The 26,980-nt window shown below is 48.3% G+C and overlaps 1 protein-coding gene across 4 annotated transcripts; it reads left to right on the forward strand.

Annotated features, from left to right (window-relative positions):
* The first annotated feature begins 9,400 nt into the window (after window positions 1-9,400).
* C19H11orf24 (chromosome 19 C11orf24 homolog) lies at window positions 9,401-26,720 on the forward strand. Of its 4 annotated transcripts, XM_021151831.1 has the most exons (5): window positions 9,401-9,476; window positions 10,302-10,426; window positions 23,228-23,425; window positions 24,407-24,581; window positions 25,296-26,720. In XM_021151831.1, the coding sequence occupies exons 4-5, from the start codon at window positions 24,506-24,508 to the stop codon at window positions 26,438-26,440; spliced, it is 1,221 nt and encodes a 406-aa protein (XP_021007490.1). In that variant the 5' UTR covers window positions 9,401-9,476; window positions 10,302-10,426; window positions 23,228-23,425; window positions 24,407-24,505; the 3' UTR covers window positions 26,441-26,720. The 4 variants fall into 4 exon arrangements, with proteins under 4 accessions (XP_021007490.1, XP_021007493.1, XP_021007492.1 ...); XM_021151834.1 differs by lacking the exon at window positions 10,302-10,426; XM_021151833.2 differs by lacking the exons at window positions 9,401-9,476; window positions 10,302-10,426 and adding an exon at window positions 19,101-19,336.
* Window positions 26,721-26,980: the final 260 nt, after the last annotated feature.

The raw sequence follows: 26,980 nt of genomic DNA on the forward strand, positions 1-26,980 counted from the left end.
GGAGGCAGAGGCAGGCGGATTTCTGAGTTCGAGGCCAGCCTGGTCTACAAAGTGAGTTCCAGGACAGCCAGGGCTACACAGAGAAACCCTGACTCGGGAAAAAAAATGTTAAATGAGCAACACTGAAGTAAAAGATCTGATTTTCTTTCATTAAGGAAGCACCCTGCGTGCTGGACAGGGCTGAGACTGTGAAAGGGGAAGAAATGCTGGCCCACGTGGGAAGAGGCGGGACAGAGGGAGAGCCTTAACACCAGACAGGATGGGAAATGGCACCTTCACCTCACCCTGGATTGAGCTGCTCTAAACCTTGGGTCAGTCTCCATCCTACCTTCAAGCCCGAGTGCCAGACTGCAGATCCCCTCGGAGCTGACCTTCCGTCCGTTCCATCTTGTACTCTACAGCACCAGCAGACTCCCCTGGAGTTCACAGCCTCGGCCCCACTGGGTGCTTCAGGCTCCTGAGAACCAGCCTGTCCTCTCTGGTGAGCACTAGCCCTGCACAGAAGTCCCATTAAGCCCAAGCCTGGGCACCCACACACTTGCCCCATTCTCTGTCCATTGTTTCTGACCCACAGACTGCAAGTCTCTAGGACAGCACCAGGATGGCAGGTCTCTCGGATGTCAGCAGAGGCATCTGAGGTACAGGTGGGGAGCCCTAGATGGGGAGGCTAGCTATAGAGAACAGAAGGGGAACACTGGGGTGGTTCAAAGTTCATAGCTGAGTTCCAAATTTGAAAATGGCTCGGCTGCTGGGGTACTTGCCACCAGGCCTGATGGATGACCTGTAGTAGGCGAAGAAGACTGATCCATACAGGTTGTCCTCTGACTGCCATATGGATACCACTGCATCAGCACACACTGTTGTGGGACAAAATATTTCCTGGAGAGATACAACACACATCTTCTCAACCCAGACAGGGAGCCCACAAAAGACCAAGGCACAGATACCACCAAAGGTAAGCCATGAGTTTTATTGGGGTTACTTGGAAGAATATGGGTGAGGGGTTACTTATAGGAGCAGAAATGACTCAAAGACAGCTGCATCCCCGAGGCCCACCCCGGCATGGGTGACAGCTTACAATGCTGGGAACTTGGAGCACACTGCACAGCCTGCAGGCAGCTCAACAGGCTGGAGAGTATCCGCCTCAGTGTCTCAGTTGGTCTAAGCTCTTCCAGACAGCTCAGCTGGTTTCTGCTGCTTCTAGACGGCTTGTGTGGTCTGAGTCTTCTTTGCAGGTAGGCCCTGCTTCTCGGTGACAGACTTTCAGCGTTTATTGCATATTGTGGCAGAAAGGGACCAAGTGAATCTGGTCAGTTTCAGGGACTTCCTGAAGCTGTTTGAGTTGTTTACCTTCCTGCTTAGGGAGCTTCCCTACAGGACTGGATGTTTTCAGTCTTGGAGAAAACTGTCATACAACAGTTTTCTGGAAAACTGCCAGACTGAGCACATGAATGTGTATACTCATACATGCAATGCATAAATATATAAGTTTAATTTTAAAATAACCTGGATGCAGTGGTACACATTTTTTGTTTTGTTTTGTTTTGTTTTCTCTGTGTAGCCTTGGCTGTCCTGGAACTCACTCTGTAGACCAGGCTGGCCTCAAACTCAGAAATCTGCCTGCCTCTGCCTCCCNAGTGCTGGGATTAAAGGCGTGTGCCACCACACCCAGCCCAGTGGTACACATTTTTATTCCTACTATTAGAAAATAGGCAGGTGGATCTCTGTGAGTGCAAAGCTATCCAGGACTATATAATGAGATCCTATCTCAAAAGCTAAAGAGTTTTGAAAGATGGCTCAGCTGTTAATAGCACTTGCTGCTCTTCCAAAAGGCCTGGTTCTATTTCTAATGTCCACACGGCAGCTCACAATTCTAACTCCAGTTCCAGGAAATCCAATGCCCTCTTCTGGCCTCCACAGCACCAGGCATGTAGGTGGCACACAGATGTATATACAAGCAAAACACCAATATACATAAATACAAATTAAAAAAAAAAAAAAAAAGTAGCCAGGGAGTGGTGAAACCCTGTCTCAAAAAAACAAAGGAAAAAAATCGGTTAAGCAGGTGTGGTGGTTTGAATATGTTTGGCCCAGGGAGTGGTACTATTAGGATGTGTGACCTTGTTAGAGTAGGTGTGTCACTTTGGGGTGGGCTTTGAGATCCTTCTCCCAGCTGCCCATGAGACAGACTTCTTTTTTTTTTTTTTTTTTTTTTTTTTTGGTTTTTCGAGACAGGGTTTCGAAATAGCCCTGGCTGTATAGCCCGGGCTGTCCTGGAACTCACTTTGTAGACCAGGCTGGCCTCGAACTCAGAAATCAGCCTGCCTCTGCCTCCCGAGTGCTGGGATTAAAGGCGTGCGCCACCACGCCCGGCTGAGACAGACTTCTTTTGACTGCCCTCAGAACAAAATGTAGAACTCTCAGCTCTGCCTGCACTATGCCTGCCTAGATGCTGCCATGTTCCTACCTTGATGATAATGGACTGAACCTCTGAACCTTTAAGATAGCCCTAGTTAAGAGTTGTCCTTAAAGGAGTTGCCTTGGTCATGTCTCTTCACAGCAATGGAAACCCTAACTAAGACAGCAAGCGATAAGAATAAAAGACAAAAAATAAAATAAAATAAATAAAAAGATGAATACATCAACAAGTGGCCACTGAGCTGCTGAGCAGAAGAACCAGCACTCTCGCCCCTGAGTCACATCAGTGCAAAGTCTCAGCTCCCAACTTGGACCTTCAGAAAAGTCCAAAGAACACACTAGAACTTATCACTGTTGCATCCTGCAGACTTCTGACATCACAGGGGTCAGCCATTTTTAGACCTTTGGTAACACAGTATGCAATCAGAGAACCTGCTAAGCTCCAACTTCCCTGGAAGGTCGCCTTCCACAGCTCCTGCCGGTGACGCACTCTCTCAGGTCTGGTGTTTGATAGTTCTCACCCTTAGTCCTGTCCTCAGATGCAAGGTCCAATTCCGGGAAGTAGCGTGCACCAGCACCTGTCCTATCTAATCATTTCTGGGGACAGGGGCTCAACATGGGTCCTCATAGGACCTATCAGACAATAATGTCTTTGTCTCTTTGGTTCCCCTCCCAGGCAGAAACCACTGACTCAAAAAGCTATTCCAGGCACCGAGCCTCTCCTGCCTGGCAGAGTAACACCAGCAGTCAGAAGTATGGCTAGGACTCTATAAGCCCCAGCATCCTCCATCAAGGCGCTGAGAGGCACCCACTTCATGTGAATGCCCATTGAGCACCCATTCCTCAGACTCCACCGCCTGGCAACCTACACCCAGAACAGGCCAAGGAAAGTTGCAGTGGGCACTGGAAGGTTTAGGCGGGTCAGCCATGGTCTTTGAGCTGGCTGGGGTAAAAGGCTTGGGCTGATTTTTCACTGTAAGCCTTAGTTTCTTCATTACACTGTGGGAACGGAACAGTGACATCAACTGATACAAACCTTCAGACTATAAAGCCTGTAAGTCATGTTTGCCACAGATCTAAGATTGGACAGAGGGCAAATGGGCTCGCTATCCCCAGACAATCCCTACTTCTTTTGATGTTATTTTCACTTTGGGGGGATTTGTTTTGAGATGGGGTCTCTTGTGGCCCAGGCCAGTCTTGAACTCACAATGTAGCTGAGGATAACCTTGAACCTCTGATCCTTCTACCTCCACTTCTTTTTTTTTTTTTTTTTTTTTAATTTATTATATGTAAGTACACTGTAGCTGTCTTCAGACACTCCAGAAGAGGGTGCCAGATCTCATTACGGATGNACGGATGGTTGTGAGCCACCATGTGGTTGCTGGGATTTGAACTCTGGACCTTCGGGAGAGCAGACCGGTGCTCTTACCCACTGAGCCATCTCACCAGCCCCTACCTCCACTTCTTAAATGTTGGGGACTTCAAGCACATGCGTCCATGCCACATTAATGAAGTGCCAGGGAAGCTGGACAGCGGTGCCACACACCTTTAATACTCTGGAGGTAGAGACAGACAGATCTCCGAGTCCAAGGCCAGCTTAGTCTATTCAGTGAGTTCTAGAACTGCCAGGGCTATACAGAGAAACCTTGCCAAAAAAAAAAAAAAAAGCCCAGGGACTGAACTCACAGAGTAGTAAATGCTAAGTAAGCACTCTGCCAGCTGAGCTACACCCCAGCCCTGGCTGCTGCCTCTCCTTCCTGGAGTGATGACTCACCTGTCCCTACTGACTCTGAAGTTGTTATTGTAGCCTATCTCATCATTCAGTGCTGGTGGATCTTGCCTCGTTCAAAGCACACTGAATATTTCATTTTCATTACAAGCTAAGGAGGAGATGTACTTGATTTGGTTTCTTTTGTAAATACCCGAGGGAGATTTGGAGTGGACTGGAAGTGGTCCTCAGAAGACAGAGACGTCTTGGAATCCTCAGGCCTGTCATTATTAGCGTGCCGTAGAATTAAGAGAGGGCTCCTGAAATAGATTGTCCTGGACCTTCCAGGTGGCCCCTGAGTCCAATGACAGATGTCCCTAGAAAAGACAGCCAAGTGTGGTGCCACACCCCTGTATACAGTACTCAGGGAACTGCACGAGTGTTTCCAATACAAATACCCTGAGCTAAAGGAATTCAGGGCCAGCCTGGGCAATTTAGGGAAAGCCTGTCTCTAAATAAAGCTTTTGAAAAAGGGTTTAGGGTCTGTGGAGATAGCTTCTTGAGTAAAGTACTTGCTGCATAAACGGGAAGACCTGAGAGCAGATCCCAAGAACCCACATAAAAAGCCAGACGCACAAATATCTGTAGTTCCAGTGGACACAGGAAAACCAAAGGAAGACTGAATCCAGCCACCTCTGCATGTAAAGCAATGAACAAGAGAGACCCTGTCCTGAACAAGGTGAAAGGGGACTAACACCTGGCATTGTCCCTTGATCTACACATATGTGTTACATTAGATGTATAAATCACATCTACACACATGCACACACATACACATGCACACACAAACACACAACATGCACATACACACAGCATACACACACCCATGCACATAAGCATGGGCTCTCACACACATTTTTTTAAAAGTCTTTAAGGGGCTTGTTGTGTGACTCAGTGATAGAACGAGTGTCTAGCATGCCCTAAGAAGACCTGGCACTGGGGGGAAAAGTCCCAGAACTCAGGAAGCTGATAGAGAGGGAGGTAAATTCATTGCTATTTTGTGCAACAACATGGGCAGGGGAGGGGTTAACTAGATCAGAGAGATGGCTCTGCAAGTAAACATTTGTCACCAAACAGTACAAGCCTGATGACCTGAATTCAATCCCTGGAACCCATACAATTATGGAAGAAGAGGAAACTCCACAGTGTTGTCACTCAGACCTCCACACACATGCCATGGCGTCTGCCTCCCCTCACATATAATAAATTAAATTGCTGGGCCAATAGCACACACCTTTGATCCTAGCACTTGGAAGGCAGAGGCAGACAGATCTCTGAGTTTGAGGTCTGCCTGATCTACAAAGCAAGTCCAGGATAGCCAGGGCTATTAAACAGAACCCCTGTCTCAAAAAATAAAAAATAAAAAAAGTAAGTAAATAAACAAGTAAAGAAATGAAATGTAAAGAGAAAAACAAAACTAGCTTATTTGGTAGACTGCTTCCCTAGCAAACACAAAGTATGTGATCCCCCGCCTCGCTCACATAACCTGGGCTGGTGCGGCTCAGCTCTAATCCCAGCCCTTGGAAACAGAGAAAAGGAGGATTAAAAATCCAAGGTAATCCTCAGCTATGTAGCAAGTAAGGCCAGTCTGAGCTGTGGAAGACCCTATCTCAAAAAGAAAGTAAGGAGGTTGGCCAGGATGTGGCTATATGGTAGAATGTTCGTATGTTGACATGTGAAAGAAGCTGGACCTAATTATCAGTACTATAGAGGAGGAGGAAAGAAAAAGGGGAGGTAAAAGGTGGGGGTGTAGCTCAGTGGTCAAGCACAGCAGAGGACCTGAGTTCAGCCACCAGAATGCCACAGGCTTGGCTTGCTTTCTCTTGCTACATCTTGGGGAGGAAAGGGTTTATTTCATCTCACAGCTTACAATCCATCATGAAGAAAAGTTAGTGGGACTGCAGAAGCTCCAAGCTGGAACCACAGCGGAATCCATGGAGGAACCCTGCCCACTGCTTGCTCCCTATGGTTTGCTTAGCCTGCTCTCTATACCACTCTGGACCACCTGTCCTTCCATTTCCATCACCAAGCAAGACAGTGCCCACAGGCCAATCAGACGCATTTTTCTCAGATAAGAGTCCTCTTCTCTGCTAACTCCAGCTTGTTGTCAAGTTAACAAAATACTTACCAGCACACTCCCCACTCCTACCCACAAAAAAGTAAGCTGGGTGCCTGCCTATTGGGGAAGGGGAGGCAGGAGACTCCCTTAGGTCAGGAGTTCAAGATTACCCTGGGCAAAAGAGCAAGATCCATCTCAAAAATAACAGCAGGGCTGGAGAGATGGCTCAGCTGTTAAAGGCTAGGCTCACAACCAAAATGTCAAAAATAACAGCAGTTGCCACAATAAAAGCAGAGTGGTTCGAGACAGGCAGAAAAGAATAAAAGAATCCTCCATGGGGAGGGGTTACAGTGAAGAGTTCTCCAGGCCAGTGTTCCTGGCACTGGACTGGGCAGAGAACTCGGCAAGTCAGAAGGACCCTGCTCGTTCCCTTCAGGAACATGATTCTGCCACGTCTTGATGCCTAATTTAATGGGCATCTGCCCCAGGAAACTGGCACAATTCCTAATGTTCACAGGCCCACTTCAAAATAAGGGCATGGGGCTGACCCATGTTCCAACAAAGTCTGATGTTTGTTGGAGAGTTTGTCCATACAAGCCAGAGGGACAGAGGACAACACCTGACCATCTCATGGGCTGGGCTCCTAGACTGGACAAAAAGGAGAAACCAAGTTGAATACCAGACCAGTATTTATCTGTTTTCACACTGACACAATGTGACCAGATATCTTACCCTCATCAGGTCTTCCATGCCATGGCAGAATGGACATCCACAAACCATGAGCTAACCCATCCCTCCCATAAGCAAGTTGTTTCCTGCCAGTCTTCATGCCAATGACCAGAAAAGAGACTAACATGAGAGACGATTTCAGCTGTTCTGATTGCAGTGGCTGTGCCAGGCCTGGAGGAAAGTTTTCTACACAAAAAGGCCACCAGGTCAGGGCCAGGGCTGATGGGGCAATGACAGCCACATCCTTGACCTTTAATTTATCAGGCAGTTCCAAAGGACACATGTCCACATGACTTCCTGAAGCTCTCTCCAGGCTTTAGAGGAAGGCCCTGGTACTACCCACCACACACACTGCACCCCTCTTTACGCTTACATTTTGGGTGGTGGGCCACCCTGTGTGTCTGGTATCAATACGCTCCTGGGATATGCCACTTTCAGGCTAAAACTGGGAATGCCTCTATCAAATAGGAATGAGTTGGTCACTCTGTGGCCTAAGCATGTTTGGGACCTATCACCTGAGAGTTGTAAATCATACCTCAACGCATCAAGACTACTGAAAAAAAGTGAGATTTTTCTAGACAAAGAGAGACAACAGAAATGTTCTGTTAGATGACAAAGTGGCTCGGTGAGTGAAGGTGCTTGCCACCAAGCCTGATGACCTGAGTTCAACAGATCCTCCAAAGCTGTCCTCTGATCTCAACAGGCATGCGTGCATGGGCGCGCGCATTCACACACACACACACACACACACACACACACACACAATGTAGGGCCTGGAAACATTGTTCAACAGTCAAGAGTCCTTGCTGATCTTTCAGAAGTCTCGAGTTTCGTTCCCAGTATCCTCATCCAGATGGCACACAACTATAACGCCGGCTCCAGGGGATCCGATACCAAGCACTCACATACACAACCCCCCTCATATACGGATAATTTAAAATAATTTAAAAATCAAATGAGTTACTTTTTTGTTACTGTGATAAAAAACACCATGACCCAAGCAACTTATAAAAGGAAGAAAACAGCCGGGCGTGGTGGCGCACACCTTTAATCCCAGCACTCGGGAGGCAGAGGCAAGCGGATTTCTGAGTTCGAGGCCAGCCTGGTCTACAAAGTGAGTTCCAGGACAGCCAGGGCTATACAGAGAAACCCTGTCTCAAAAAATCAAACAAACAAAAAAGCAAGAACACTTTTGGGTGATGGACCCATAGGGTCCGCCATGGTGGAGCCAAGGCATAGAAGCAGGAGCGGGAAGCTGAGGGCTCACACCCTAAACCACAAACAGGAAGCAGAGAGAGTAAGTTGGGAATGATACAAGGCTCTGAGGCCTCAAAACCCCACCCCTGGTGCAGTACTTTCTCTAACAAGGCCACATAAGCCCCAACACCAGTGATGTACTTCCTCCAATTAGGCCACATCTCCTAGACCTCCCCCAAACAATGCCAACAGCTGGGGACCAAATACCCAAATGCCCAAAACTATGAGGGGCATTTAAAAGTCAAACCACCATAATCATTTAATTTTTTAAAAATTAAGAAAAAGAAATGCCTTAATTTCATATCCTGCTTCATTAGGTGGTAGCACAGACTCATGATTCTACCCACTCAGGAAGCTGAGGCAGAAGGATCACAAGTCCAAGTCCTGCCAGGGCAACTTATTCAAAAACTCTGTTCAAAATACAGAGTGTGGGGCTGGAAAGGTGGCTCAGTGGTTAGAAGCACTTGCTGCTCTTGTCAGAGGACTGGAGTCTCTTTCCCAGCATCCATATGGCTGCTAACAACCACCAGGGCTCCATGACTCTCCTTAAGATCAGAGGACACGGGGCTGGAGAGATGGCTCAGTGATTAAGAGCACTGAGGTCCTGAGTTCAAATCCCAGCAACCACATGGTGGCTCACAATCATCTGTAATGGGATCTGATGCCCTCTTCTGGAGTCTCTGAAGACAGCTACAGTGTACTTACATATAATAAATAAATCTTAAAAAAAAAAAATCAGAGGACACAATACCCCTCTGGAACACATCCCGCTGCTCAGGAACCTTTCATTGCAAACAGACTCTCAGAAGTTCACTTCCAGGGAATCAGATGCCCTCTTCTGGCTCCAAAGCATCAGGTACACACATGGCACACAGACAAACATGTTGGTAAAATACCCATTTATATAAAATAAAAATAAATAAATCCTTTGTTGTTGTCGTTGTTGTTTAAATGCAGAATGTAGAGCCAGCAAGATGGCTCAGCAGATAAAGGCATTTTCCACCAAGCCTGACAACCTGAGTTCACTCCCTAGGACCCACACAGTGGAAGGAGAGAACCAACTGTTTTGCTTGTCCTCTGATCTCATGCTCATCCACGCACCGCCCACATCCACTCCCTCCACAAATAAATAAGAACGTGTGAAGTAAACTAGTCCTTGGACTGCTGAGCTCCGTGTGTAAAGACACTTGCTGCCAAGCCGGGTGGCCTAAGCTTGACGCGGCTGTGGATGTGACATGGGAAGAGGTATGGCTAGGGCCAAGGGCAGCTGGCTGGCGTGGTATGGACAGAGAAGGGGACTATTGATGGGGAGGCTGCAGGAAAAGGACCTGGATAGGGAGTGTGGTGGAGAGGGCTATTGTGTTCTCTGCTCTTACTTCCATAAGAGCTCTGGTCTGGAGAGCTCTCCCCATCCTTCCTGCAAGACCACGCACGTTCTACCCCACAGGAATCCTGAGATTGACACAGTGACAGGTAAGGAAGTCATTCAAAGCGCCCAGGACAGAATACTGTCTCTGAGGGGCAGAGGAGGATGGTGGCCACAGGGTTGTGGCTTTGAGTCCATGCTTGTCTCTTGATGACGCCTGCTTTCTCCGATGGGGTCTTAGCATCAGCAACCTTTAGATGGGACTCTAAAGAAGGCTCTTGAGTCTTCCTGGGGCCAACAGTCTAACTGCAAAGACTCGTTCTCTGGGGCATGGAGTCAGCAAAGGCAGGAATCCCACAGAGGCTCTCCCCTGAAGCTCCCAGGCTTGAAGTATCAGGGGTACACCAGAGAAACTGAGAGCCCTCAACTTGGGGGTTCCTGGATTGGGGACTTGTGTCTTCCAGAATAGTACTCTGGCAGGCTGGGGCCATCTGCCTCTCTCTGCTTGTCCCTCAGCCACTTTGACCAAAGAGCAGCAAATGAGCACTGGCACCAAGATTCACTCTTAACGTTCTACAGAGAGCCCTGGCAGACCCATGCTAGTATTGTGATGCATGGGATGCAGTTACTGTTGAGCTTGGCTTGCTTGCACAGTGCTCCTCATGTTCCTTCCAGGAAGATCTTAATTCTTGACCATTCTATAGACGGGGGACCCAGGCCTCTTGCAAAGTGAAGATAATGGTGAAGAACCCTCATTGGGCTGAAGAGGTTGCTCCACGGTTAACAGTGTTGACGGCACTATGTTACTCCCACAACCCAGGAAGCAGAGGTGGGTGGAGCTCTGTGATTTTGATCCAGCCTGGTGTACATAGTAAGTTCCAGGACTGCCAGAGGTATGCCAGAGCTACACAAAGACACCCCACTCCCTACCTCCTGCCAAAAAAAAAAAAAAGAGCACTTGTTGCTCTTCCAGAGGACGCAACTTTGGTTCCCAACATGGTACACAGACATATGTGCAGCCAAAATACCAATATACATTAACTAAACAAACAAACAAAAATAAATAAATGAGTGGCTCCCTTATAGCACAGCCTTGCCTCAGTCCTGCAGTCTGCCCTGTGGCCTGTAGGGGGCGGCATCATCCTGCTTAGGTTTTCCTGGCTTTTCCAGTTGAGAAACCCCACCTCGGTGATCAAGATTTGAACAGTGGCAGAGCAAGGTCACAGCAACTGTATACACCCGATTCTGTCAGGACTAGGGAGAGACTGAGGGTTCCCAGACTGATCACTGTAGCAACCTAAATATCCACCTTACTGCCTACTACTGCCTACTGGGTTAAGAGTAGAACCTGGGGGCTGGAGAGATGGCTCAGTGGTTAAGAGCACTGGCTGCTCTTCCGAAGGTCATGAGTTCAAAATCCCAGCAACCACATGGTGGCTCACAACCATCCGTAATGAGATCTGACACCCTCTTCTGGTGCATCTGAAGACAGCTACAGTATACTTAGATATAATAATAAATAAATCTTAAAAAAAAAAAAAAGACTAGAACCTGGGGGCTGGAGAGATGGCTCAGTGGTTAAGAGCGCTGAATGCTCTTCTGAAGGTCCTGAGTTCAAATCCCAGTAACCACATGGTGGCTCACAACCATGTGTAATGTAATGAGATCTGATGCCCTCTTCTGGTGCATCTGAAGACAGCTACAGTGAACTTACATATAATAAATCTTTAAAAAAAAAAAAAAAGAGTAGAGCCTGGCTGGGTATTGATGGGGTAAGATAACTGGGCTGGCTCAGTGGGCCCTGGTAACTGGGGCCTCAGCTTCTTGCTTTTGCTGAGACCTCTTCCAGGAAGCACTACCCACATCCACACCTGCTCCGTCCTGCCTGAGAAATTATTCCCTTTCCCTAGCAACTCTGTGCACAGCCCGGGCTCAGCCCTCCTGTAGCTGGACCCACTCTAGGCCAGGGTCCCCTGGCTCCCTTGTCTTACAGTGCTATCCCCAGTGTGACAATGCTTTGTTTGCTCCTTTGCCCAGCTGAGAGCCTTAGAGGAGTACTGTCTAACATGTCCTTCTGGGGTCCTCTGTTGGAGTTCTTGTCAGCAAAGTGACACTTCTGTTTGTTTCTCGGGTTCCCCAATAACAGTGAGCTTCTCAGAAAGCTCTAAGATCTGGTCTGCTTGTGACTCACACAGGGAAGACCTCTCTGCCAGCAATACTCAGGCCTTTACATCCAGTCCGTGCCCACTGTGGAGTTCCTGTGACCTGGAGCCACTGCCTTGGGCTCCTGTAGAGCCGAGGACCTCTGATTTGCTCCTTGCCCAAGACAGTGCAAGGTCAAGGATGTTAACTTCCTTCTGGATCCCATGTGTAAAGCTGGAGCTGCTGAGGAAAGCTGTGGTAGATGCCCCACTCCCTGTGCCACAATGGGTGCGCTTGGTCCCTGGGAAGGGAAGCCCTGGGCAGGTCTTCACTATTAACCTGGGCTGGGTGTCCGCAGGGGCGCAGGATCATCACCATGGGCAGTAGACCAGAGCTCAGGACAGAAGCAACATGGCTTCTCTGCCACCACAGTAGCCGGATGGGGCTTAAGGGAGGGGAAGGAAGATGTGCAAGGCAATTCTGATGTGTAACCCTTCCTTATGGCAAGCCAGGGAGCTAAGCCCGCCTCCTGTCTGTTTTCTACAGAGGTATTCCTTTATCTTGAGTACTCACGCTCTGTCTTAGAGAACACGGTCTCTGCGCCACACTGGGACAAAGAGTTCTGTCCTCTTGACTGGATTGAAAAAAAAATCACCTAAGGGTCAGTGTGTTAGTTAATCTCTATTGCTGTGCTACAGCAGCATGTCTAAGGAAACAATAGAAAGAGTTTATCTGGAGCTCACAGTGCCCGAGGTTTAGAGTTCATGATGGCAGAGGAGACAGCAGGGGTCAGGAACAGCAACTGAGAGCTTCCATCTTGAACCAGAAGCAGAGAGCAAACTGGAAATGGCAGGAGTCTGTTGAAACCTCAAAGCCTGCCCCAGTGACACACCTCCTCCAACACGGTCACATCCCCTAAACCTTCTGTCTTAGTTTGTGGGGGTAACTTTTCTTCACATTGTGTGAAAATGTGGCTCAGTATTTAATTGTTAATGCTGTACCAGCAGAGAACTACATGTTGGCCAGATTCTGGTGTTGTCATTTCTATGGTCTGTCACCAGATTTTCTGTTTGTAAATATTCGTCCTTCCTGCCTAAAGACAATCTAGAATTATATCAGAGATTGGTTGTAAGAGCTGGCAGCCAATAGCTGGGGCAGGAAGGAGGGGGGCAGAACTTCCAGGCAGAGAGTGATGGAGGGGAAGAAAGCAGACAAGGGAGATAGAGAGGGGACATGGAGGGAATAGACATGGACTACAGCAGAGCAAAGAAAGGTATAGAGCTAGCCATGTGGCAGGTTATAGACAAGATAGTCAGGTTGTTAAAGGAGGTAGCCAGAGACTGCCTAGCTTATAACTTATCAAAGAAAGCATTTAATTAGGGCTTGCTTACAGCTTCAGAGGGTTAGTCCACAATCATCATGGTAGGGAGTATGGCTGCAGGCACGTAGGCATGGTGCTGGAGCAGCAAAGAGCTTACATCCTGGTCCACAGGCAGAAGGCAGAAAGAGAAAATCAGACTTGGCCTGGAGTGGGCTTTTGAAACCTCAAAGCCCACCCCAGTGACACACTTCCTGCAACAAGGCTATACAATTCCTAATCCTTCCCATATAGTTCCATCAACTGGAGACCAGTTATTCGAACATTCAAGCCTCTGGGAACTGTAACAGTAGTATTTTAGCTCTACTTTGGCTTTGGCTCCTAGTGGGTTGTACACACACACCACAGGAGCAATCTGGATTCGAAGATGAAATACACACACACACACACACACACACCAGTTAATTTTTGACATGCTGTGACTAGCTCAAAGGCTAGGCATTCCTTTTTTTTTTTTTTTTTTTTTTTTAGGTTTTTCGAGACAGGGTTTCTCTGTATAGTCCTGGCTGTCCTGGCACTCACTTTGTAGACCAGGCTGGCCTCGAACTCAGAAATCTGCCTGCCTCTGCCTCCCGAGTGCTGGGATTAAAGGCGTGCGCCACCACGCCCGGCAAGGCTAGGCATTCCTAAATCTTCCCCTGCTAACACACGTTCTCCTCCAGGATGTCTGAGAGTCCTAAACCTTCCCCTGTTACCCCAGGCCCAATAGGGGAAGTGGCCAGTGGCCAGTTACCCAAATTCTTACATAGCTGGTTGGTTTTCTCCCCTGCAGCTCTTACATCCTGCTCTTACACCCTTCTCCCCCAAGCCATGATGATTCTCTTTCTCCCTAACAGTTCTTAGCCCTCGCAATCCAAAGGTCTACCTGCCCAGCCATTGGCTGTTGGCTCTTTATTCATCAATCAAAGACCAATTGGGGACAAGGACCTTCAGCATTTGGACATGCAGATTCCTGATTTTGGGGGCCAGATTAATTCAAAGCATTAGAACCAATCCCCAACAGGGGGCCATTCTCATTCAAACCACCACAGTAAGAGCATCCATTATAGAGTCTCCAGAGACCATCAGGTCTTGAGGACTTAGATCTAATCAATGGATTAATTCCTAAATGGCTTCATGACCTGATAGCATTGGGAAGTATGAAGTAGGAGACGGGAGGAGGGGGTCGCTGGAGGGGTATACGTGCGCTACAACTTAACTTGCCCTTTCCTGTACGCCCCTGTCTTCTGTCCACTCCTGTGCCATGGTGAATGTGTGGAGGTTAGAAGATAACTTTTGGGAGTCAGTTCTCTCCTTCCACCATACAGATTCAGGGAATGAAACCAAATCAATCTTGCAAGACAAGACTTGCCAGTGGTAAAATTGACTCTGTTTGGTTGGTTGGTTTTTTGTTTGTTTTTACATTGAAGCAGGGTATCACTATGTAGCCCTAGGTGGCCTTGAACTCAGTATGTAGACCAGACTCGTCTTGAACTTGACTCAGTCTCGCACACATCAAGACGCCACTATACCCAGCAAAATGACCATTATTCCCTGTTCTTTTTTTCCTATTTTGAGATAATTTTGACTTAACAGAAGTTTTACAAAAATACTATCCAGTTCCTGCTTCCCCATATATTAACCCAGATTCCCCCATATGTTAGCATCTTACATAACTACAGAACCATTGTTAACAGCAAGAGATTAACCTTAGTACAATGCCAGGAACTTGATACAGACTTGGGATTGGGCTAGTTTCCCACATGGGCCAGCCTCCTCCTTCGGTGTGTAACTCTGAGCCCACAGAATTAGGGTCAAATGCACTTTGGGCTCCTCTAGTCTGAGAGTTCACAGCCTGTTTTTCTGTTTTTACTTTTTAAATGAGTATGTCTATATGTAAGAGCTAATGAATACAGGTGTCCATAGAGGCCAGTGGACATCCTGGACACCCTGAAATTGTTACAGAAAAGTTGTGGGCAGCAGTGTGGGTGGTGGGCATTAAACTCTGGTATAAGGTCCTACTGCAAGGGCAGTAGGGGCTCTTCACCAAGGAGCCATCTCTCTTGCCAACCCCTACATGTCTGTGACAATGGGGTTAAAATACACTGACTGACACAAACACTTGATCACTGAGCTACTTCCCTGCCCTTGTTTTGCCTTTTACATTTTGTGGCATGGCCTTGTTATGTTGTCAAGACTAGCTTTGAACTACTTCTGTAGTCTAGGTAGGCCTTGAACTTGCAATCCTCCAGCTCCAGCCTCCCAAGCAGCTGAGATGGCACACCTGCACCACACCTGTACCACATGCCTGGCCATAGCCTTTACTTCTTTGCCTTACAGCTTGGGTCCTGGAACCTTGACTAGGGGCAGTGAGGGATGAAGGAATGACAGCACATATACAGGGAAAGCTGAAATTGGATGAGCTAGAGTCTCTGATGGACAGCATCCAGGAAGCTCAGGATGTATATTATACAGAGCTGGTGAACAGGTTTAGCTCATCTCAGCAGGAGCAGTCTCTGCAGCGAAGTAATCTTAGGACTGGGGGACTACCGTGGACATTTTTTTTCCCACATATTGTCTGTGTTTACATTCCAACCAGAGAAAGGCTTTAATTCCTCCGGTAAGGCTTTGCCTTTGCCGCTCACATGGGCTGAGGCACTGGGGGCTGTAATATGGCCATGCCATGGCATATTACATCAACAACACAATTCACTCAGGACTACACTCACTCCCTATACTTCTAGATAATTTTGTTTTGAGACATTCTCACTGTGTAGCCCTGATTGTCCTGGGACTCACTCTGTAGAAGAGGCTGGCCTCAAACTCAAGAAATCTGCCCACCTCTGCCTCCCTAATGCTAAGTACTGAGATTAAAGCCCTGAAATAATAATAATAATAATAATAATAATATTATTATTATTATTATTATAATAAATTAATTAATTAATTTTTCCTTTTTTGATTTTTCAAGACAGGATTTCTCTGTGTAGTCCTGGCTGTCCTGGAACTCACTCTGTAGACCAGGCTGGCCTTGAACTCAGAAATCTGCCTGACTTTGCCTCCCAAGTGCTGAGATTAAAGGCTTGCACCACCAAGCCTGGCTAAGAATTATTTATTTATTATATGTAAGTACACTGTAGCTGTCTTCAGACACTGCAGAAGAGGGCGTCAGATCTCATTACAGATGATTGTGAGCCACTATGTGGTTACTGGGATTTGAACTCAGGACCTTTGGAAGAGCAGTCAGTGCTCTTAACTGCTGAGCCATCTCTCCAGCCTGCCTGAAGTATTATTTTTAAAAAGAAGATGAGGGCTGGAGAGATGGCTCAGTGGTTAAGAGCACTGACTGCTCTTCCAGAGGTCCTGAGTTCAATTCCCAGCAACCACATGGTGGCTCACGACCATCTGTAATGGAATCTGATGCTCTTAAGTGTGTCTTAAATGACAGTGTACTTACATAAAACAAATAAATAAATCTTTAAAAAAAAAAGAAGAAGAAGAAGAAGATGAGTATGAGTTTGAGGCCAGCCTGCTCTACAGAGCTAGCTCTAGCTCTAGGACAAGCAGGGCTACAAAAAGAAACTGTCTCAAAACAACAACAACCAAAAAAAAAAAAAAAAAAAAAAAAGGAAAAGGAGGCTGAAGAGATGCCTCAATGGTCAGAGCACTTGCTGATCTTGTAGAGGAACTGGGTTTGATTCCCAGAACCCACACGTGTGGCTCACAACAGTCTGTGACTGCAGGATAAGACACTCTCTTCATGGGTATTGCATGTAAGTGATAGACATATAAAAATTGACTGGACACTGGTGGTACTTAGGAGGCAGATGTAGGCAAATCTCAGACTTCCTCCAGCTTAGTCAACAAAGCAAGTTTCAGGACATCCTGAGCTAAACAGAGAAACCCTGTCTCCAAAAGTAAAATAATAATAGTAATGGTAATAATAATAATAAAATAGTTCACATATTTTATAAATAATGAAAATTTACTTTTCAAATTATATTCTTAGCCAGTTATCGTGGTACACGTCTTTAATCCCAGCACTCATGAGGCAGAGTTGGTGAATATCTGATTTTGAGGATGGTGTGGTCTTTATAGTGAGTTCTAGGCCATCTAAAGTTATATAGCAAGACCTTGTCATGAAAAAAAGGAAAAAATTTACTCTTCTACCATTTTTTTGTTTTTTGCTTTTTTTGAGACAGGGTTTCTCTGTATAGCCCCTAGAACTCACTGTAGACCAGGTTGGCCTCGAACTCAGAGATCTGCCTGCCCCTGCCTCCTGAGTGCTGGGGTTAAAGGCGTGCGCCACCACTGCCCAGCTTATTTTGTTTTTTAAGGTGTCACTATGTAGCCTTGGCCTGGAACTCACAGAGATCCTCCTGCCTCTGCCTCCTGAGTGCTGGGATCAGTGGCATGCACACCACACCCTACTATCTGTTTTTCTTAGGAGAGAAATGAGGACCTTGGCATTTGAGGAAGTTGCAAGTTGAACACCAGAGACTCTTGACATCTGAGGAAAGGGTGAACAGCACTACACGCCATTTCCATTGATGGTTCAGGGGTGTTTTCACTGAGCACTGATATTGTATTTCTTCTTCTGGAACACCTTGAGAGATTAAAACAAACACAAAGCAAAAGGAGCTTGTCTGCCAGTGTCTTCCTCCAGCTGCTTTCAGCAAGCCATTGATGGGCAAATTCCACACACCGGAAAGCAGGTTGAGCTGCAGGTGTGCTGATGACAGTACAGCGAGGCTTATATATAGTCTTAATAGAGCTCAGAGCAGGGTCCATTGGTTTCTGAGCCCAGGACTCAAGACAGGTTATAAAACTAGAAATTGGCCAGCCATGGTGGCACATGCTTTTAATCCCAGCAGGCAAACAGATTTCTGTGAGTTTAAGGCCAGGATGATCTACATAGCAAGCCCCAAACCAGCCAGGGCTAGACTGTGAAACCTTGTCTCAAAACAAAATAAAACTGGCAATGATGATCACTTTGGATGGGGCGTGGTAGAAGATCTTAAAAGGGTCTTACACAAATTGGCATTCAGTAGCAGAATTCATCTACTGACTTGCAAAACCTACTTTACATTAAATTCTTTCTTTAAAAATTATGTAGGCTGGATGCAGTGGCTCATGACTTTAATCCTAGCACAGGAAGTCATGAGTCAAGTGGATCTCCGTGAGTTCAAGGACAATCGGATCTATGCAGAGTTCCAGTACAGAAGGGATACAAAGAGAGACCCTGACTCAAAAATAAAACACATACATATTATGTATGTATGTGTGTGCACTGGAGGCCTTAAGGCGTGGAATCTCCTGGAACTGCCACCGTGTGGGTGCTGGGAATCAAACGGGGTCATCTGCAAGAGCATCAGTGCTCTTAACTGCTGAGCCATCTTTCCAACCCTAATCTTTTAAAATTAAAAGCAAGTCTCACAGGCTTTCCATTTCGTCCCACGTGTCATGCCACGTGTAAAATTCCAAAGCCCTTTGTGAGACTGTTTCTGGACTTGAAAAACAAAAGCGAGATCTTCTTGCAGAATTAAATCAGTGTATTGCCTTTCAGGTGAAATGCTTAGCTGGAAGCTGGCAGGTGCAGTGTGTGCAAAGCAAACCTCAGTAGCCAAGCCATGCCTGCGAGCAAGGACAAGGCTGGACCGCCTTAAGGAGTTGAATAGCCGATGGGAAGAAAGATCGGGAACCAGGTCAGAAGAGCCTCATAAAGTACCTCACGAGGCCTTCGAGAGCTGCCCTGTCTAGATCAGCCATCGTCCGAGTACATCTGCGCTCACCTGATCTGACCCCTCTTCTCCCCGGCTTCTGGGAAAAGCCCTAGACACAGACATAGCCTACAAGTCCCTGGATCCCTCACTTCCGTTAGATAGGCTCCAAATAGCTCTGCGTGGCCAAGGCGGGACCAAGTTGGAAGGCAGCTCCTGAAGCAGGCGTGGCCTAAACAAACCACGCCCACTGCACGCGCCCGCGCGTGCCAGCGACAGCCTATTGGTCCCCCTTTCGTGACGTCTTTCCGGGGCAGTCCGGGTGGGGTCCAGCGCGCACCAGTGAGCTGAGCTAACTGGGTTTCGCTGCGGTCCACGTCCCCGCGCGGGGCTGAATCGCTGAAGTGGCTGCGCTGCGGTGTGAGGGCCACGGGCCTACCGCGCCCGGGTAAGCGACCCGCACTGCCGTCCAGGGAGCTGTCGTGAAGGCCCCATGAACCGCTTGGGGATGGACAGCGAGGTGCGGGGCGGAAGAGGGATGAATGGGGACCCGGTGCGCTAGGCGGTGAGGAATGGAGATTCAAGGCGGAGGAGGGAGGAATGGGCCGAGCCCTTAGAGAAGCATGGATGCGCAGGAGGAGGAGGTGGGCTGACGGCGATCGCCAGTCGATGCTGGGCAGTTTGCGAGCTCTCTACGGACATTCGAGAGTAGGCGAGTCTTGGATCAGGCTGTACCCTAGAAGGTGTTGGTCTCGGAAATAGTTGAGGCCTGCACTCCAAACTCTTCTACCTACCAATGAGGAAAATCCATCACATTTTTCCTTCCTCCTCATTTGTCTACTTGCCTGCCTCCCCTTGTGGCCGCTAGCTTGTGCGCTTAACGGTCTGGCTGGGGCTTAGAAGTCCGACTCTTAAAAACTTGTATTACTTACACCCCGACCCCTAGGAACCAGCTCTAAAATTTCAATAAGTCAACCAGCAAACTGTTTAAAATACAGGTTTTCCGTTTATAAATTAGACTCGCCTGTTGGACAGCGGATTATCAGAAATACTGGCTTAGCAAGCGTTTAGAACACAGACCTTTGACATTTTGGTAGTGAGACCTGAACTTTCAGAAACCTGGAGATAAGCAGTGCAGTTAAGATAATATTTAATGTTCTGGGATCGTGGGCTAATGTCTGCCACGTGGATACATCCTTTAGATCACAGGGCAATGTCTATGTACATAATACGTCCAAGCAGGTGATGTGTCAGGATTAGGTAGGTGACTGTGGTTTGTCCTGTACTAGCTTTCCCAATTTCTATTCTGTAATTGTGTAACTTCCCTAGCGTGGAGTAGAGATGGGTCCTGCTGATAGGGATTATTAATGGTCTTTGCTGAGTCTGGACTTCTTGTATTGAAATCTGTATATGTCAGAGAAAAAGTTCACCAATTTGAGGCCTAGTGATTTGTATATAGCAATCCACACATCATAAAGGCGTTAAAGGCAAGGCAAGATTGGGAGTGCAATCTATCAAACAAACATTAGAGGAACTGGGCAGCATCTCAAGGGTTAGTTGTCACTTGGGGACTTACACACGTCACCTGGCTGAACTTGAGTAAGAGCAGCTCAGGAAATGCAGACTTAAAGTCTTATGTGTATAGACATTGCCCTGTGGTGGAAAGGGTGTGCCCGTGTGACACAATGGAATTGAGAACATTAGATACTGGCCTTCTTGTATGAGCTGGCAAAAGGTGTCCTGATGCTGATTCCCTGCAGATCCTGTGGGGGACCAATTCCCAAAAAGGAGACTCAGCCCCAGTCTGTCTGTTCTAGTTTCTGAATTAATACTTGGTTTTTTGTTAGTGTTTTCTTTCCTCTATTTAATGTGTATGGGTGTTTTGTTTTGTTCTAAAGATTTATTTGTTTATTATATGTAAGTTCACTGTAGCTGCCTTCAGACACTCCAGAAGAGGGTGTCAGATCTCATTACCGGTGGTTGTGAGCCACCATGTGGTTGCTGGGATTTGAACTCAGGACCTTTGGAAGAGCAGTCAGTGCTCTTAACCACTGAGCCATCTTTCCAGCCCCTGCGTGTTTTTATGTACATGTATGTCTGTGCACCACATGTGTGCAGTGCCCTTCACATTCAGGGTCCTCGGGGAGTGGAGTTAACAGACTGGGAGAGAGGATGTCTGCTTAGTGTCCTCAAATTACATAAAATTCCTGATTCCATTACCTCTGAGAAAGGAGGGTTTCCTGACAGATAAATAACTGGTTTACCAAAATTGCTTTTTTGTTTGGTGTGTGTGTATTTAAAATTTTATTGATTTTATGTATACAATCACACTATAGCTGTCTTCAGACCTTCTAGAAGAGGGCATTGGATCCCATTACAGATGGTTCTGAGCCCCAGTGTGGTTGCTGAGAGTTGAACTCAGGACCTTTGGAAGAGCAGTCAGTGCTCTTAACCACTGAGCCATCTCTCCAGCCCCATGTTTGTTTTTTGTTTGTTTGTCTTTCAAGACAGGATTTCTCTGTGTAGCCCTGGCTATCCTGGAATTCACTCTGTAGACCAGGCTGGCCTCGAACTCAGAAATCTGCCTGCCTCTGCCTCCCAAGTGCCGGCATTAAAGGCGTGTGCTACCATGCCCGGCCCACGTGTTGTTTTTTAATTTCCCTGTGAGGGCCAGCAAGATGGCTCAAGGGGTAAAGCTTGCCACCATTCTTTTTTTTTTTCTTCACTTTTTAAAAATTAGGTATGTATTTCATTTACATTTTCAATGCTATCCCAAAAGTCCCCCACATGCTCCCCCACCCACCCACTCCCACTTCTTGGCCCTGGCGTTCCCCTGTACTGAGGCATATAAAGTTTGCACGACCAATGAGCCTCTCTTTCCACTGATGGCCGACTAGGCCATCTTCTGATACATAGCTTGCCACCATTCTTAACCACCTGAGTTTGATCACGGCAGTCCAGATGGTGGAAGGAGAGATCAGATTCCCTGCAGGTTGTGCTTGGACCTCCACACATGCACTGTGCTAAGTATGCACCCATGCACACACATATAATTAGTTCTTTTCATTAAAACAACTCCTGCCAAGCAAGTAGTGTATGCCTTTAATCCCAGCACTCAGGAGGCAGAGAGGCAGATTTCTGAGTTCTAGTCCAGCCTCATCGGCAGAGTGAGTTCCAGGACAGCTAGGGTTACATAATGTAAATATCTGTGTTTTCTGATGACCTTAGGTGACCCCTGTTAATGGGTTGGTGGACTCCCAAAGTGGTCATGATGCACAGGATGAGAATTGCTGATGTAAGAGGACTAGGAAGATGGGTCAGGGGTTACAACCTCTGGCTGCTCTTGCATTGTTCAGTGCCAAACACTCCTGTCAGGTGCTCACAAATGCCTGTGACTCCAGCCCCGGGGCATCCAGTGCCCTCCTTCAGCCTCTGCAGACACATACACATGTGCACACACACTCAGAATCACATAAACAAGAAAATAAATGTTGAAAACCATCTCCATGTGAACTTGTCAGCAGCTGCTCTGTGCCACAGCCTCCCAGCTGACAGTGATGAAATAGCTGTCTTCTTTCATTTGGCGCCTTCATAAATGTCTCCCCAAAGGAATCCTTGCTGTGGGTTGGAGTGGTACGCATGTGCAGCTGTACTTACCGCGAGCTGTGTGTAGAGCCAGAAGTTGATAATCTTCCTTATCTCATCTCCCATGTTTTGTAGGCAGGGTCTCTCTGAACCTCAGGTTGGCTGTTTTAGCCAACCTGACTCAAAACCTTGGCATCCATCTGTCTCTGCTCCCTGCAAACCCAGGGTTACAGGTGTGTGCCGCCATGTCCCTTTACAGGAATGCTAGGGGCCTGAGCTCATTGCAAGGGTCCTGGTGCCTGTGCAGTAAGCACCTCAACTGCTAAGCCATCTCCCCAATGAGGCCTCATGTGTCAGGTGCTGATCTGGAGCCCAGCATGTAGCCAAGGCTAGCCATGAACTCTTGCTCTCCCTGATTACACCCCCTAACTACGAGAATTACAGGCATGCTACACCAAGACCTCCATCTTTGGACTTGAAAAAATGTTCTTGAGCGGGGCAGTGGTGGTAAAGGTGGTACCTTTAATCCCAGCACTTGGGAGGGAGGCAGAGGCAGGCTGATCTCTGAGTTTGAGGACAGACTGGTCTACAGAGCAAGTTCCAGAACAGCCAGCACTACACTGAAAAACCCTGACTCAAAACAAATAAAAGTTGTTGTGTCCAAATTGCTACATCGTGACTTGTGACAAGTTGTGACTTGGACAGCTCTGATAGCTAGCTGTCTTTTCCCCAGCCCTGAGCTGTTGAGTGCTGCTCCTTCTGAGGCCTCCTCACTGGACGCTTGTCCCTTGCTCTTCCTAAGCAGTGTTGCCTCTCTCAACCATAGGTGTCTCTGACACCACAGAGGAGCACCCGCCTCTGTCCTGCCTGTGCCTTGGCGAATGCCATGGCCTGGGAGTGCCCTGCCCAGCCGCTCGCATCTGCAAAGCCAGACTTCATATGGCAAGGACAGGATGCCAAGGCCCCAGCTGCTCAAGGAGGACATCAGCCTGGCCTCCCAGTCTGCACTGAGCAGCTGTCACTGGTGAGTGCTCCGGGCCCTGCTTGATTTGGGAGTCCAGACTGGGACTAGAAAGGGGCCTGAGGTACTGGGTTTGTAGAGTCAAGAGAAGGACACGGCTTCAGCCACCATGAGGTGAGTAAGAGCACTGAAGCCACAGCTGGTAAACTACAGTGTGGGCTGTGTTGCCTGGAGTGCCTACTGTGTGGATACAGATGCTGCCATCCAAGGCTGTCTCTTCACTGCTATGGCAGGCAGGACTAAGTTAGTACCTGAGAGATGGTATTTGCTCCCTGGCCCTTTATAGAAAAGGTTTGTCCACCCTTGTCCCAGATTTGTAGTGTAGGCACAAGGACTGGAGTGTGTTCAGGGAGCTGAGGCCCTCCTTAGTGCTAGGACTGCCTGTCACATCTTTTCTCCTTGAACTCCCCAGCAGACTTCTAATCCAGGGATGAGGCACAGGGAACTCCCTGAACCTGCTGAAGATGCTGGTAGCATCTTTAGGGCATCAGCAGATGGGAGGGATCCAAGAGCCATCAAAGCATCTTCACAGCCCAGCTGCCTTGCCCCAGCTTGTAGCTGAACCTGAGTTCTCTGTGGGAAGCCTTCAGTTCAGCTCTTCCCCTGTCAGGGTGTCACTCTCCTCACTACCCATCCTTGCTCTTTTCTTTTCAAAGAACAAACATTTTGTACCCTAGAATATAAGACTCATCCAGTACAGGCCTGAGAAGTTGTCATCCTATTGGCTTGTCTGTCTCCTGCCTAACTCTAGTTCTAGGAAGAGCATGGGACAGTGCTTGTACAGTGGGGAGCAAGACACAATCAGGTTGGCTTTACCCTCATGGCTGCTTAAGTTGTGTTCTTTCCGGTCTCTGGCCCCTGGTCCTGGTCTAAGCACTGGGCCTAGGCTTACACTGCAGACCCTGCAGAGCCCTGGGCCTCTGGGGAGTCTGTTTGCTGCCTCGCAAACAAACACCTCTGACCAACACACCTTCTTTGTCCCAGATCCCTGGGCCAAGCAGAAGGCGATTGCTGACAGCCTGAAGGGCTGTGTGGCCAAGACGCTTAGAGACCAGCAGCCCTGCTTGCAGCTCACCCAGCACGATGTGGACAGCCCTGGTGCTGGTGTGGGTTTCCTCTGTGCTCGTACCTAGAAGCCATGTGACGTCTGCAGAGCCACGTAAGTGAGAAAGCTGTCTGATCACCAGGGAAGGCCCTGGGATCTGATTCCAGAAGGAAGGTATCTACAAACTCCTGCCTTCCCAGCACAGGACTGGGATGGGTTGCCAGTCAGAGCTGGGGTTAGAGGGTGCACAGGTGGGAGCCACAGTGTGACCAGGCAGTAGAGACCTGCAGAGTGGCCTTGTCTTCTAGGGATCTCATCCTCGTCCGAGCTCATTTGTTAGCACGTCAGTATTGAGTATGCTCCTGCCCTGCCAGGCTCTGCTCATCTCCAAGAGGCTTCAGCCAAGCCTATATCTGAGCCGAGGCTGTTTAGAGTGGGAATGTCTGTGCAGCCTCTCCTCTCTCTGAGCCTCAGGGGGGGGCGGGTAGAGGGGCTGAGGTTTGCTTTGTTTTTGTTGGCTAATCACATAATGTGAGCCTTCTGATCCTATTCTCTGAGAATTGAATCCAGTTACAAAGTTCTGAAGTTTCCACAGGCTATCGCCTCAGAATGGGCAAAGGGTGCCCTGGGCAGCTGTGGTTAGCTGTTGGGGGGCGGAGAAGAAGAGGCACTGGACTCATGTGTCACCTCCATCAGCACCCAGGCCTCTGGTTGGAGAATATGGTGTTGTACAGCTGCTAGCACAGGGGCCAGTGGCTAAGGTGACAGCAGGTGACTCCCGCATGTGGTTGAAAGTGTTCTATCTCTTTCTTCTCTTCTTACTTTCAGGACACATAGTCACTACCAAGTGGCCTAAAGCAGTAAATCAAAGCATGCTGAGGGACATAGTTAAAAGGGCTGATACGACATTTACCGAGAGAACAGCCATAGTGCCACCTGCTTCTGTCACATTGACAACAGAGACCTGGGCAGCCACTCTGAACTCTACTAGAGTGACAGCAGAGGTGACAACACATGGAACAAACACGAGCACTCCAACAACCAGAGAGGGGACAACAGACAGGGTGACCTCCAGAACTCTGGCTGTACCTACATCCTCGGGCCCCTCATCTGCAGAGCAGACTAGACCCACCACCATTGCTGGGCTCCCCTCCCTCAGCACACCACATGCAGAAGTGCCAAGAACAAATGCCAGCGTGTCACCAAGAACAGCCATGGCAGCAACTGTGGCCCTCCACACCGCGACTCTTGCTGCAGGCACCGTAAACACAAGTGATCCTCACACAAGGACTCCGAGTCCTGCCAAAAGCACACCCACTGACACATCCAGCAGGAACCCCATACCCACCTCAGGTGCCCAAATGCAAGGTACCACCGTCCAGCTGACCACAGACCAGCCAGTGCATAGCACAGCAGGTAGATCAACACCTAGTCCTTCAAACACCACCCTGGAGCCTACCACCACCCAGTCTGTGGCTTCTGTGTCCTCTGTCGTAGTGACCACCACCCAGGTACAAACCAAGGAGCCATCTGCCAGCACAGTGCCAGCGCGTGCTACCAGCCTGAGCCCTGACGTAGATGTCACATCCCCCACCACACAGCCAAGCCCTACATTACCTACCCAGGGCACAGGTGGGCCAGGCACACTCCTGACAACAGAGCAGGTGGGGACCAAAACCACAGCTGGTACTGCCTCTGCTGGGCCAACATCCAGGAGCTCAGGGGACGTTAAGATACCAACCACAGACTTGTGCCAGCCTAGCACCCAAGGCCAGTACCTAGTCACCATTGATGCCCTGACCCCATCCTTGGTGAACAAAATGTTACTTCTGGTGGTGCTCCTTGTTGGGGTGACCCTCTTCATCGCGGTCCTGGTGATGTTTGCCCTGCAAGCCTATGAGACCTACAAGAAGAAGGACTACACGCAGGTGGATTACCTGATCAACGGCATGTATGCCGACTCGGAGATGTGAGGGCTTCTCGGGAGGCCAGCCTCTTCCATGGCCGCCTGTTTTGCCTCAGACCAAACTAAGTGCTTCCAGATCCTTTCGGTGCAATTTCAGAGCTGTGCCAGATGATAAGACATATTTAATAGCTGTCAGATCAGCTCCATGATCATGAGAGAGCCGCCTTTTCATATTTATTTTTCTAACCGATCTCATACGCAGGAGTGGCCATGGTCGAGAGGGCCTGGCACACTTGGCCCTCGATGTATGAAACCAGAATTAAAAGCAAAGACGTCTCTCCTGTCCAGCTTGTGTGGGTCTGTGTGTCCTGCCCTTAGTCATTCCTAGTGCAGCCTTTAAGATGTCAGTCTGGTGGGGCCTGCTTTTGTAAGTATGTAGTATGACCTGAGTTCCTGGCGGGTTGCTGTGTTACGGCCACTGGCTTAGGCTCCTTCTAATGCCCAGGTTCTCAGTGGAGGCTCCAGCCAAGTCCTGAGCCATTCTTTGGTGCTGGCCATTGGCGGCCTGGCCTCTCATGGCTCAGCTTCCTAGAGTACACTCTAGCTT

The sequence above is a fragment of the Mus caroli genome, chromosome 19, assembly GCF_900094665.2.
Source record: "Mus caroli chromosome 19, CAROLI_EIJ_v1.1, whole genome shotgun sequence".
Classification (NCBI taxonomy): domain Eukaryota; kingdom Metazoa; phylum Chordata; class Mammalia; order Rodentia; family Muridae; genus Mus; species Mus caroli.